This window comes from Oncorhynchus clarkii, chromosome 10 (genome assembly GCF_045791955.1).
Source record: "Oncorhynchus clarkii lewisi isolate Uvic-CL-2024 chromosome 10, UVic_Ocla_1.0, whole genome shotgun sequence".
NCBI classification, from domain to species: Eukaryota; Metazoa; Chordata; class Actinopteri; order Salmoniformes; family Salmonidae; genus Oncorhynchus; species Oncorhynchus clarkii.
This window is the reverse complement of record NC_092156.1, coordinates 15,062,129-15,076,211: the sequence shown is the minus strand read 5'-3', so window position 1 is coordinate 15,076,211 and position 14,083 is coordinate 15,062,129. Positions and strand designations below refer to the sequence as shown.

At 41.2% G+C, this 14,083-nt stretch overlaps 1 protein-coding gene across 15 annotated transcripts in view; it reads right to left on the bottom strand.

Annotated features, from left to right (window-relative positions):
- Window positions 1–14,083, bottom strand: part of LOC139418047 (phosphatidylinositol-binding clathrin assembly protein-like) — a 55,710-nt gene that overhangs the window by 9,821 nt on the left and 31,806 nt on the right. For 4 of the 15 annotated variants that reach the window (XM_071167162.1, XM_071167168.1, XM_071167169.1 and 1 more), the window contains exons 13-18: window positions 9,068–9,148; window positions 8,724–8,834; window positions 6,142–6,240; window positions 5,196–5,226; window positions 4,990–5,089; window positions 2,177–2,200 (exon numbers count right to left, since the gene is read on the bottom strand). In XM_071167162.1, coding sequence (XP_071023263.1) covers window positions 2,177–2,200; window positions 4,990–5,089; window positions 5,196–5,226; window positions 6,142–6,240; window positions 8,724–8,834; window positions 9,068–9,148 — 446 coding nt within the window. Of the gene's footprint in view, window positions 1–2,176; window positions 2,201–4,989; window positions 5,090–5,195; window positions 5,227–6,141; window positions 6,241–8,723; window positions 8,835–9,067; window positions 9,149–9,508; window positions 9,593–11,342; window positions 11,490–14,083 lie in introns of all 15 variants that reach the window. The other 11 variants (XM_071167165.1, XM_071167171.1, XM_071167170.1 and 8 more) reach the window with 4 other exon arrangements.

Below are 14,083 nucleotides of genomic sequence, written 5' to 3'. Positions count from 1 at the left end.
TGGGAGAATATTGCACAATACTGGTGTGCAAAGTTCTTATGAGACTCACCCTAGGAGACTTACAGCTGTAATCACTGCCAATTGTGTTTCTAACACCTATCTAATGAAGGTATATTAGTATTTTATTTTTCATTCACCTTTTTAATATTAGAGTTGTGTATGTTGTGTAGATCGTGGACAAAAACATGGCAATTACATCAATTTTAATCACACTTTGTAACACAAAATGTGAAGAAATCCAGGCGGAGTGTCAACTTTCTACAGGCACTGTAACTTAGCATAAATAAATAGTTTCATATTCATGTTTAGTTAATGAATCACTTTTACAAAATAACAGGTGCAAACTTAGTAAATTTGGTCCTCTCCAGAAACAACCCACCTGAACAATGTTGTCTTTGTTCAGCTCTCTGACAAGCTACAATTGTCCAATTCACATGCAACACGTCATACTCAATGCCTGCCTGCTTCCACTTTGGCAAGGCTAATGGAACATCTGGGAACCATTTGTTGCATGCTTGTCCTTATTTCCCCTAGTTTACCCTTACAGTGTATGTTAGGGCTAACCAGAAGAGCTGTGTGGGAATCTTAAGCACAGAGAGAGCGAGAGAGCCCTGAAGCAAGAAGCTGTTACTTGCAGGTGCAGAGCTGCTCTGCTGAAAAAGACAGAGGGGCTTTTATAGAGGAACTGCTAGACTATCACACAGCCCCCACAGTAGTAAGTAACAAACCCTGATTTGTTCAACATCACAGGCATTCAGTTGCGTGAAAAAGGCACACTTGTGAAGGAAATATTTAATCAGCAATCAAGCCATTGAAAAGGGTCAGAATTATGGATGTACAAAGAATAAATGTTGGGGTAATTACAGTCGGCACTTGTTTCAAACACCCAAAAGTCCTTTTTCCAACTGCTCACTTTGATCAGAAATGCTTTGCATAAAAGCATACTCAGCAGGCAATATTTCCGTCATTGCAGAAATTTGCTTGAATAGTAAAATATGTGAGGATCACCAGATACTATTTAGAACGACCAAATGGAAAGCAGTCATTTTCAACAAAAGGAGGTGATGTGCGAAACATTGACTGTTGGTGATGGTATCCGAGTTAAGGTAGAATTTTATACAAATCAGGGGATGATAACCAAATCGGGATAGGGTATGTCTCGCTAGCCAGCTTTGACACTGTGGTAGATAGGCTTCCAGTCAACATGCTGTTTTGCACCCTGTTCAGAAGAAACAACCACGAGGGGAGAATGAGGAAAAGCCTTACGGCAAAGTAATATCTGGTGAAAACGTTTTTAAAAAGAAAGAAAAAAGTGTGAGTTATCAACCATGTAGTTACCTAAGATCATACCCCAGTTTCTCTTTTCAAACCAGACCTGTCCATATCAATAGACATATACCATGGTCTTTCAGTATATTTCCATAAGTGTTCACTTGATAATAGCTGAAACGTTCTTTTGGGGGGGGGGGGTTAACCACTCACAAAACATGCTTTTTTGGGGAAACCCTTCACTTGAGTCATTAGGCTTAGATGAACAAGTCTTAATAATGATGTTTGAAAGTGTCGTGAGCAGGTGAGATCAGCTTACGGAAACTGAGTTTAATAACTAACTGAGTTGGGGTGGCCTAGTGGTTAACACCATTGCCCTCAACACATACGAGAAGGGCACCCAGTGGCTAAAAATGTGTTCTTATTGTAGAAATTCAGATATATCCTAAATATTTTCTCACGGCTCACATGTCATGTTATAACTGTCATGATGTCACACCAGACATGTAATTATTATACAGACAGTATGTGACCCTCGTGACGCAGGCACTGAGCAAGGTGTGACCAGAAGTTCAATAACAAAATACGACAAAGGATGGTTTTTTTCTACAGTAGGTCTAAGACTGTCCATGGACACTTGTCCCATTCTAATGGTCTACAGACATGTTGTCAGACCTAGTATAAACCAGCCTCTGGAGAACAAAGGGCTGCAATAAGGAGGAGAGGAAAGCCAGGACAGGTCATGCTGTGGGTTCTGTGTTAGATTGAGGTCAACAGGTCAGAAGAAGCCCATGGTGCAGACCACACCGGTCAGAGAGAACACGTGGCTGGGTGAATGTGTGGGGTTAATACCGGGCATGCCAGCTTTGGTCAAAGAGCAGGAAATAGTACAACCATTGAGACTTACGTATTGTGGGAAATGCATGCCGTTCTGTATTTTTTCCCCAGGAGAACATTTATACAATGCAAAAGACATTTGAGACACAGATTAGAAAATATTGTAACAACAATGTTTAGTGAACACAGAGCAAAACCACACACACACCATTGGTGCTTTCTGTCCATATGATCTGAATGCATCAGGAACTTAAACCAAGCAGTGTTTGTGTTGGATAAACAATTCCCAAAGCAGATGAGGAAAAAGCACATTTCTTTTCATAAATCATATTATTTTATAGGATCCATTAGCTGGCACTAATGGTGACAGCTTGTCTTCCTGGGGTCTGACAAAAGGAAAAAGACAGCCAAAATACTTTACAATTTACATATACAGTGTATTCTGAAAGTATTCAGAATACCTTGACTTTTCCCACATTGTTACATTACAGCCATATTCTAAAATTGATTAAATTATCCCCCCCCCCCCCCTGACGCTTCGAAATTCAGGCCAAAGAGTTCAATCTTGGTTTCATCAGACCAGAGAAGCTTGTTGCTCATGGTCTGAGAGTGCCTTTTACTGAAGAGTGGCTTCCGTCTGGCCACTCTACCATAAGGCCTTATTGGTGGAGTGCTGCAGAGATGTTTGTCCTTCTGGAAGTTTCTCCCATCTTCACAGAGGAACTCTGAAGCTCTGTCATAGTGACCATTGGGTTATTGGTCACCTCCCTGATCAAGGCCCTTCTCCCCTGATTGCTCAGTTTGGCCGGGCGGCCAGCTCTGGGACGGGGCTTGGTGGTTCCAAACTTCTTCCATTTAATAATGGAGGCCACAGTGTTCTTGGGGACCTTTAAAGTTGCGGAAATGTTTTGGTACCCTTCCCCAGATCTGTGCCTCGACACAATCCTGTCTCTGAGATCTACAGACAATTACTTCGACCTCATGTCTTCGCTTTGTCATTATGGGGTATTGTGTGTAGATTTATGAGGAAAAATATTAATTTAATACATTTTAGAATAAGGCTGTAGCGTAATAAAATGTGGAAAAAGTCAACGGGTCTGAATACTTTCGAATGCACTATATTTAATAACATGTAGTGTGCATCTATCAGTTACACACACAGTGGGGCAAAAAAGTATTTAGTCAGCCACCAATTGTGCAAGTTCTCCCACTTAAAAAGATGAGAGGCCTGTAATTTTCATCATAGGTACACTTCAACTATGACAGACAAAATGAGATTTTTTTTCACCAGAAAATCACATTGTAGGATTTTTAATGAATTTATTTTCAAATTATGGTGGAAAATAAGTATTTGGTCACCTACAAACAAGCAAGATTTCTGGCTCTCACAGACCTGTAACTTCTTCTTTAAGAGGCTCCTCTGTCCTCCACTCGTTACCTGCATTAATGGCATCTGTTTGAACTTGTTATCAGTATAAAAGACACCTGTCCACAACCTCAAACAGTCACACTCCAAACTCCACTATGGCCAAGACCAAAGAGCTATCAAAGGACACCAGAAACAAAATTGTAGACCTGCACCAGGCTGGGAAGACTTAATCTGCAATAGGTAAGCAGCTTGGTTTGAAGAAATCAACTGTGGGAGCAATTATTAGGAAATGGAAGATATACAAGACCACTGATAATCTCCCTCGATCTGGGGTTCCACGCAAGATCTCACCCCGTGGGGTCAAAATGATCACAAGAACGGTGAGCAAAAATCCCAGAACCACACGGGGGGACCTAGTGAATGACCTGCAGAGAGCTGGGACCAAAGTAACAAAGCCTACCATCAGTAACACACTACGCCGCCAGGGACTCAAATCCTGCAGTGCCAGACGTACTGGCTTAAGCATGTCCAGGCCATGTCCAGGCCCGCCTGAAGTTTGCTAGAGAGCATTTGGATGATCCAGAAGAAGATTGGGAGAATGTCATATGGTCAGATGAAACCAAAATATAACTTTTTGGTAAAACCTCAACTCGTTGTGTTTGGAGGACAAAGAATGCTGAGTTGTATCCAAAGAACACCATACCTACTGTGAAGCATGGGTGTGGAAACATCATGCTTTGGGGCTGTTTTTCTGCAAAGGGACCAGGACGACTGATCCGTGTAAAGGAAAGAATGAATGGGGCCATGTATCGTGAGATTTTGAGTGAAAACCTCCTTCCATCAGCAAGGGCATTGAAGATGAAACGTGGCTGGGTCTTTCAGCATGACAATGATCCCAAACACACCGCCTGGGCAATGAAGGAGTGGCTTCGTAAGAAGCATTTCAAGGTCCTGGAGTGGCCTAGCCAGTCTCTAGATCTCAACCCCATAGAAAATCTTTGGAGAGAGTTGAAAGTCCGTGTTGCCCAGCAACAGCCCCAAAACCAAAACATCACTGCTCTAGAGGAGATCTGCATGGAGGAATGGGCCAAAATATCAGCAACAGTGTGTGAAAACCTTGTGAAGACTTACAGAAAATGTTTGACCTCTGTCATTGCCAACAAAGGGTATATAATAAAGTATTGAGATAAACTTTTGTTATTGACCAAATACTTATTTTCCACCATAATTTGCAAATTCATAAAAAATCCTACAATGTGATTTTCTGGATTTTTTTTCTAGTTTTGTCTGTCATAGTTGAAGTGTACCTATGATGAAAATTACAGGCCTCTCTCATTTTTTTAAGTGGGAGAACTTGCACAATTGGTGGCTGACTAAATACTTTTTTGCCCCACTGTACATGTCAGTACATACACACAAGTAGCAGTACGATTAATATTGATCAATGCATTACAATTTTGTGATCAGAACTTTGGATACTATAGTAAAGAAATACTTATTCCAAACAAACTTACCATAGTGGCAGGGTTCCATGTGGTAGAGGGAGCACTCTTTGGTTGCCAATTGTATCCACCTGTCAACTTCTTCTCACCAGGCTGACTCCAATGAATATCACTACATAGGAAATGGAAATGGTCATTCTTTTCATTCAACTGCAATATATCAGTATGGTAAAAAATTATAATTAGTCATTCCAGTTCCGTTATCATTGCATTCTTACTTTTTTGCCACACCATTGCCAATTCCCAAATCTAAAAAGGAGAGAGAATACATTGTTAGTTGAGCGCATAGTGCCGCTGACTTGACCATCTCTCATTAAAATACACCAAAAGAGATAGCATGTGACACTTCATCTGGCAGCTGGTCTGCTAAAATGTTAAGTATCAATAGCACATGTGCAGCAGACCATTATTTCTAGCACACCAAGACAGTCGTGAAGAGGGCACGACAAAACCTATTATATTTGGCAAGGGTCTTCAGATCCTCAAAAGGTTCTACAGCTGTACCATCGAGAGCATCCTGACTGGTTGCATCACTGCCTGGTATGGCAACTGCTTGGCCTCTGACCGCAAAGCACTACAGAGGGTAGTGGGTACAGCCCAGTACATCACTGGAGCCAGGCTTCCTGCCATCCAGGACCTCTACACCAGGCGGTGTCAGAGGAAGGCCCAAAAAATTGTCAAAGACTCCAGCCACCCTAGTCAAAGACTGTTCTCTCTGCTACTGCACGGAAAGTGGTACAGGAGAGCCAAGTCTAAGTGAAAGAGGCTTCTAAACAGCTTTTACCCCCAAGATATAAGACTCCTGAACATCTAATCAAATGGCTACCCAGACTACTTGCATTGCCCCCCTTTTACGCTGCTGCTACTCTCTGTTATTATCTATGCCTAAGTCACTTTAATAATTCTACCCACATGTATATATTACCTCAATTACCTCGACTGACTGGTGCACCCGCACATTGACTCTGTACCGTTACCCCCGTATATAGCCTCACTATTGTTATTTCACTGCTGCTCTTTAATTATTTGTTACTTTATTTCATTTATTTAAGTATTTCACTGTAAGGTGAAACAGGTGTAACCTGTTGTATTTGGTGACAAGCAAAATGTGATCATTACAGTATGGTGGGAGTAAGACCTAAGGAGCGCGTTGATGATACATACTGCCCACAAGGTTGGCCAAGGACGAGTCCAGGTCATCCGACACCAGTTTCCCAAGCTGCTGCCCGTTTGGGATTAGCCCCTGGCTGGGCGAGGAGGCCACTGTGGGTTTGAGGACACCACCTAAAACATTATTAATAAAAAAGGAAGAAGGGTGGGAGAGGGAGGGAGGGTGTAAAAGACAGAAATACACAGACAAAACAGGAAATATGATGTGGTTAACGTGAGCGGTGGGAAGCAGGTGTCGCACGTGAAAATGACAATAAGTTTGCTGGCGCAGTCCAGGGCTGAGGAGTGTGTCATCAACTCACCCAGTCATGTGCCATAAAACAGCCAAGGCCCAAAGTGTGTGTTCACCCAATGAACAAGGGAGAGAAACAAAACAATGGTGAGATTGTGAGTGAAGCACCCCAAAACCCACACATTAGATACATGTACACCACCGGTCAAAAGTTTTAGAACACCTACTTATTCAAAGTTTTTTCTTTATTTTGACTATTTTCTACATTGTAGAATAATAGTGAAGACATCAAAACTATGAAATAACACATATGGAATAATTTAGTAAACAAAAAAACAAAAAAGTGTTCAACAAATCAAAATGTATTTTAGATTCTTCAAATAGCCACTCTTTGCCTTGATGACAGCTTTGCAAATTCTTGGCATTCTCTCAACTAGCTTCATGAGGTAGTCACCTGGAATGCATTTCAATTAACAGGTGTGCCTTGTTAAAAGTTAATTTGTGGAATTTCTTTCCTTCATAATGTGTTTGAGCCAATCAGTTGTGTTGTGACAAGGTAAAGACACGAAGGTCAGTCAATACGAAACATTTCAAGAACTTTGACAGCTTCTTCAAGTGCAGTCTCAAAAACCATCAAGCGCTATGATGAAACTGGCTCTCATGAGGACCGCCAAAGGAATGGAAGACCCAGAGTTACCTCTGCTGCAGAGGATAAGTTCATTTCCAGCCTCAGCAACGGCAGCCCACATAAATACTTCAGAGTTCAAGTAACAGACACATCTCAACATAAACTTTTCTGAGGAGACTGTGTGAATCAGGCCTTCATGGTCAAATTTCTACAAAGAAACCACTACTAAAGGACTAAAAGTTCCAACTGCTGTGTCTTTGTGAGACGCAGTGTGGGTGAACGGATGATCTCCACATGTGTATTTCCCACCGTAAAGCATGGAGGAGGAGGTGTTATTGTGTGGGGGTGCTTTGCTGGTGACACTGTCTGATTTTAGAATTCAAATTCTAAATAATATTTTAGAATTTGTAGCGATAAGCCATCCCATCTGGTTTGGGCTTAGTGCGCCTGTCATTTGTTTTTCAGCAGGACAATGACCCAACACACCTCCAGGCTGTTTAAGGGCTATTTTACCAAGAAGGAGAGTGATGGAGTGCTGCATCAGATGACCTTGCCTCCACAATCCCCCAACCTCAACCCAATTGAGATGGTTTGGGATGATTGGACCGCAGAGTGAAGGAAAAGCAGCCAACAAGTGCTCAGCATGTGGGAACTCCTTCAAGACGGTTGGAAAAGCATTCCAGGTGAATCTGGTTGAGAGAATGTCAAGAGTTTGCAAAGTTGTCATCAAGGCAAATGGTGGCTATTTGAAGAATCTCAAATGTAAGATACATTTTGATTTATTTAACACTTTTGGTTACTACATGATTCCATATGTTGTATTTCATAGTTTTGATGTCTTTACTATTATTCTACAATGTAGAAAATAGTACAAATAAAGAAAAACCTTTGAATGAGTAGGTGTTCTAAAACTTTTCAGTAGTGTATGTGTATATTCTCCACTCTTCACTATACACTTTATTGAGCACCAAAAGGCACTTTGCTGACAAATGCACCTTTCTGTGATGTACTTATGACTTCGTAGGCATAACTACTCAGGGGCAGAAGGCTATGTTGAGAGAAGTTGAAATGGTGCCAATACTCATTTCCTAAGATCTTCCATTTCATGCAAGATTAGACAATGTGATGGAGAATTGTTACATTGCAGTGAGAAGATGAGGACAGCACTACCCTGACTCTTTGGGTTCTGTTCATGACAAACTGTCATGTTCCAGGCCCTGGCCGTGGCAGTGAAAGAATCAAGAATGTATGGCTAAAGGAGCTCGGAGGCACCGGAGCAGACCTTGCCAGTTATGAAACGCGCCATGTGTCGAATGACAGACAGGTAATTGAAAACAGTGCATGTAAATCCCTGAGGGAAGGCTGCGCTTTCCCATGCAAAATAGCAACAACAAAAATAAACATGAATGCTACTTTTGGAACATTTCAAAGCAAATCATTCATGACCATATCTCATGGGGGTACATTTTCTCAATCATTGATCAAGCACTCACTGCAAGTATTTTGAATTCCTTTCCAAAACATCCAAGCCCAGCGATGGCCCATGAGGTGAGACGCCCCCAGTCACGAGGTGAGTTGGGCCCAGTGGGCAGCAGTGCGGAAGTGATCTAATTGCTGATCCTAGATCTGTGCCGAAGGGTAACTTCTATGTGGCGCTTGTGCATGTGAAGAGATTGATGGGGAATTGGGAGAGATCGGGGAATGTATGATCCTTACCAGCAGAGTCAACATTGTTGGCGGAGGCTGAGTTATTGCCAAATACAGAGTCAAAGTTGACGTTAAGGCCTCTGGCGGTCTGGGGCTGCGTGGTGGAAGACACTGAGAATCCTGGTTAAGAGGAAGCAAGAGTGTTGATATTAGCTGAGGCATTAATCGAGCTATAAAGCTTTCTGATGCAAAACAGAAGTCTTTATTTCGCTTGTTAACTTAAGTATGATGGTGCCGTCATCTTTGCAGACACCCTTCTTGTCCATTTAAATATATTCTGTACACCCAATAAGTTTTATTCAGACCAGAGAGTAGACAGGGGGCAGTAGGAATGGCCAGCCCCAGGTACCTACCTCCAAATAGACCAGCTACAGCAGAGGGCTCAGACTGGAAGAGAGGAGTGGTAGGGTATGATGCTGGCCCACAGAAAGAGTCTGACACAACCAGAGGCAAGCAGGAGGGGAGAAAGGCAAAGAGATGGGGTTTTAGAAACAAGATTAGAAATAACGAAAAACACAACAAATGAAATGTAGTATAGCTCCAGAAAAGTAAGCAAGAAGATCAAGTCAAATAATATATATCTAGCTCAGCAGTTTGAGAAAAAGGAAGAGAACTAACATTTTTTTTAAAGCCACCTCAAACAAAACGCAAAATACTAAAATGTTAGCACTAAAGGCAAACAGCAATCAGGGAAGCAACTAGACTAGAGCAAACATGAACCCGGTGTAAGTTCAGGGTCCTATGCTTCCAGGAGTTTTCAGAAAACAGGTCAGTCAGGTTCCCGGTCATAGTACCTGAGATAAACTGCTCTATCCGCACTGTGTGCTCATGATCAGATGCAATGGAAGAGCTCGAAACAATAAAGGGATTGTAATGATCTGGAAAATTAAAAATAAAATTCAAATTCAAATCAACAATGTGGATTGTTTGTCTTAACACTTAAAAAAAAATGCAAAAAAAATAAAAGAGACAGAAGTTGTAAAGTGACATGCGATGAACACACATAGGTAAGGAAACGTAGTGAATGTAAATATTTTAAGGCCCATGCTATAAATAACCTAATCAGTCAGCGGCATGCCACGGCACACAGTCAAACAAAAACAAATATACAGTAACAGCAAGGTTTAGTTAATGGTGCTAGCAAGCTTTGACAAGGACCACACAGCTGAAATACGTCAGCTTAAAAAAAAAAGCATCATAAACTTAAAACCTTGTAGCTGTGGTCATTAATGGGAGATGCCATCACCGTTCCTTGTTTTTTTAATACCAAGGATCTACAACGACCAAGATAAGCACCCGATTCCTGAAAAACCTTTAGTAGCATCAGTACATCTAAATACCACATCATATACCGTATGTAAACACAAATTGTACGCACCCACACACACAATGTGAACAGCCCCAGACATTCACTGTTGAATTCTATATTCCCCTTCAGAATACTGGAGTTCTGAAGCAAGCACTTTTGACTCTGCATCAACTCAAGGGGCAATCTGCAGTGCTACATCCATTGTTGGCCTTCAGTCATGATATGTACCCACTGAGTCTTGAAGAATATACCTTAGAAATACCTCATGAGCTTAGTTTATTTTCATACCGCATCAGAACACAAAATAAGCGTGTTTTTGTTACTCCATCATGGATGGTCAGTCCTTGCATCCATAGCTCTGTTTATTAATTTGATAGTGGTTTAATTTCTCCAGCCACATCTCTCAGCTTTTTACGAAAAAAAAGGGGCGGGGATTAAGCTTTTGCATTATTGTTTCAATTGCTGATTGCCGCTTTAGTATCACTTTTGAGGCACACACGCACACACACACACACACACACACACACACACACACACACACACACACACACACACACACACACACACACACACACACACACACACACACACACACACACACACACACACACACACACACACACACACACACACACACACACACACACACACACACACACACGACAAGTAATGGTGCAAAGTCCCCAGTGTCCGGTCTGGAGCATTAATTCACGAGTTCTGCTGGCAACTTCAAACTAGCAGTGCCAAAAGCCCTGGTCTGCACTAGAAAGCCCCCAAAATTGACGGACGTATTGGGCTATAGAATTTGTTTATTATGATTAAGTTCGATCCCCACAGTGAATGATTTATAAGTTCGCTACAAATGGAGATATTTCATTAAATAGTGATCCATTCTGATCACTGCGTTTGTTGTCACACAGACCACGTGCCGAAACAGACCAATCACAGGCCGGCAGGCTATGAGGAGGCTCACGCCCTCATGCCATAGACACTAAGGTTAACCCGCTCAGGCACGATGAAAACGACTACATCGACCATGATCCTTTGCTAGTTAAAGGCACTTTCACCATGATTTAAACTTTTTTTTTTAGTGCCATTCAGTAATATGGCGCGCTTCAAATGTAAATAGTTTCTGGCTTCATGCACCATCGGGAGTTTTCCATAGGAATACATGGCTGATGTCAGAGCTATCACCATCTAATGGTTTTTATGTCTATGGAATGGTGCATTCAGGCTGAATATGACAATGGGAGACATTTCTGACAACACCATAACAGACAAAGAAAACTTAACACTAAAAAAATGTAAATGTTGTTTACCACCAAACATTTCATGAGTGGATGTCCTAGAACTAACACCATCGAAAGACACAACAGGCAGATGAACCACATCGACAACAGGATGTGTAAGGAAAGGGTTAACGTTTGGAATGGAGTCTTCGACAGCTTCTGTAAAAGTGAAAGGATCTACACAGGCAAAGGGGACAGAACAAAACGAAGTTAGAAGAGGACGGCGAGTCAAGTCAAAGGAAAGCATGCAGAAACACAACACCGGGTGCGGCTGAACATAAACCCCATGCCCCAGACAGAATTCTCCATAAACTGTGATTGTATCACAAATACTCCAAGTAGCATTGCAAGGAAACGAATATTGAAGTAGACTTGGAAACAAACAGCCTTATGTTGTCATCTAGAGTCCCAATAATCTTTGCCAAGCTATAACAAACAATATTTTACATAAAGCAGGTTATTTCATCACAGTGGTTATACCAAAGGCCATACTGAATTTTAACATGACATTTAAATAATTTAGCAGAAAAACAGCGACTTAGTTAGTGAATTCATCTGAAGATAGCCAGGTGGAAAACCACATCTCAGTCATAATAAGTACATTTGTCCTCAATAAAATAGTTATCAGCAAAGTCAATCCTAGTGGAAAAGAAGAAGAAACATGTGCACCATTCGATAATGTTCACTTCTAGACTTGACACAAACCAAGACAGCCTTAATCCATGTAACCTACACTTTACCGTCCTTATTGGAAATATTCAATTGGAACAAATGCAGCACATTTGCTTTAAAAAAGTTTTTGAAAAGTATACTTTTATCAAGTAAAAAAAAAAGTTGTGTACAATTATAAATAACAAGAATACAAAAATAAATAATTCTAGCTTCAAGTTGATTAACCTGAAACTTTGCAGGACTGACAAAAAGTAACAGTGGATTCATACTGTGACTACAATTCATAGTGACTACAAGAACCCAAACAGTATATTTGTAAGTGAAAAGGAAAACACAGTTAAGTAGGTTTATCTAATAATTTCAACCTTATCATTATTTACTTTCCATTGACACATGACCCTGAATTCCAAAGCACACACAACATTACAAGGCACTCCAGATAAAGGTGCCTCTTAATTTGGCACCTGCATCACGAGGTTTAAATACAAATGCCATGAATGGTGAACAACAGGTGTCATAGCAAATCAGAAAAGGTCCGTTACTAACTTTAATGATATGAATAAATAAGGTTACAGTCATGATACAGACCGTTATTTTAGAGTTGCTGAGAAACTGGCAAACTACTAAACTGATAATAAGATTTCAGGAGCTGTTTCATTAGACTTCAGTGCAGCTTTTGACTTGCCAGACAAACACTACGCCACACCCACTGATGTTAGTTTCTTCTCCGCAATGAGTCTCGATCTGAGTACCTCCCATACGATTTCTAGAATGGAAATACGTTCTAGACCATCTGATTGGTCCTAGAAACCGATGGATGAGTCAGAGACAGCACACACGTGGGTAATGCAACGTTTTGAAAATTTGTCATTTGCTTTGATACTCTGATTGGTTAGAGATGATCCAATCGCTGATTACTTTGTCTTATACAACACCCCTCATTTTGACATCACCACAACCAACTTCAAAGATGGCAGTCTCAGACTGAGGTATGTATTTTTAAAAGAATGTAACTAGGAAGTTAGTTAAGAACAAATTCTTATTTACAATGAAGGCATACCCCGGCCAAACCCTAACGACGCTGGGCCAATTGTGCTCTGCCCTATGGGACTCCCAATCACAGCCGGTTGTGATACAGCCTGGAATTAAACCAGGGTCTGTAGTGACGCCTCTAGCACTGAGATGCAGTGGCTTAGACTGCTGTGCCACTCGGGAGCCCTAAAAGCAAATGATTCAGTGGAATAATTCAGTTGAGTCATCAGGCAAGCTTATGACATTATTGATCATAGTCTGCTGCTGAAAAAAACCCTGTGTTATGGCTTTACATCCTCTGACATCTTTAATGGAATTCTCTAACGTAAACCAGGTAGTTAGGCATACCTCAAGATCTTGGCCCCTTACTTTTTAAAATGTTTACTAATGACCTACCATTAGCCTTGAGTAAAGCCAGTGTGTCTATGTACACTGATGACTCAACATTACACATGTCAGGTCAGCTACCACAGGAAGTAATAACTGCAACACTTAAAGAGCTGCAGTCAGTTTTAGAATGGCATCCTAAATATATCAAAAACTATTGTATTTGGGACAAATCATTCACTAAACCCTAAACCTAAACTAAATCTTGCCATGAATAATGTGGAAATTGAGCAAGTTGAGAAGACTAAACTGATTGGTGTAACCCAGGAATGTAAACAGTCATGGTCAAAACACATTGATGCAACGGTAGCTAATATGGGGAGAGGTCTGTCCATAATAAAGCGATGCTCTGCTTTCTTGACATGACAATGAACAAAGCAAGTCCTACAGGCTCTAGTTTATCACACCTGGACTACTGCCCAGTCACATGGTCAAGTGCCACAAATAAGGACATAGGCAAATTACAGTTGGCCCAGAACAAAAGCAGTACGACTGGCCCTTAAATGAAAACAGAGAGCTAATATCAATAACATGCATGTCAATCTCCCCTGGCTCAAAGTAGAGAGATTGATAGCATCACTGCTAGTCTTTGTGAGGGGTATTGACATGTTGAAAGCACCAAACTGTCTGTTCAAACTAACACATCCAAACATACCCCACAAGACATGCCACCAGGAGTC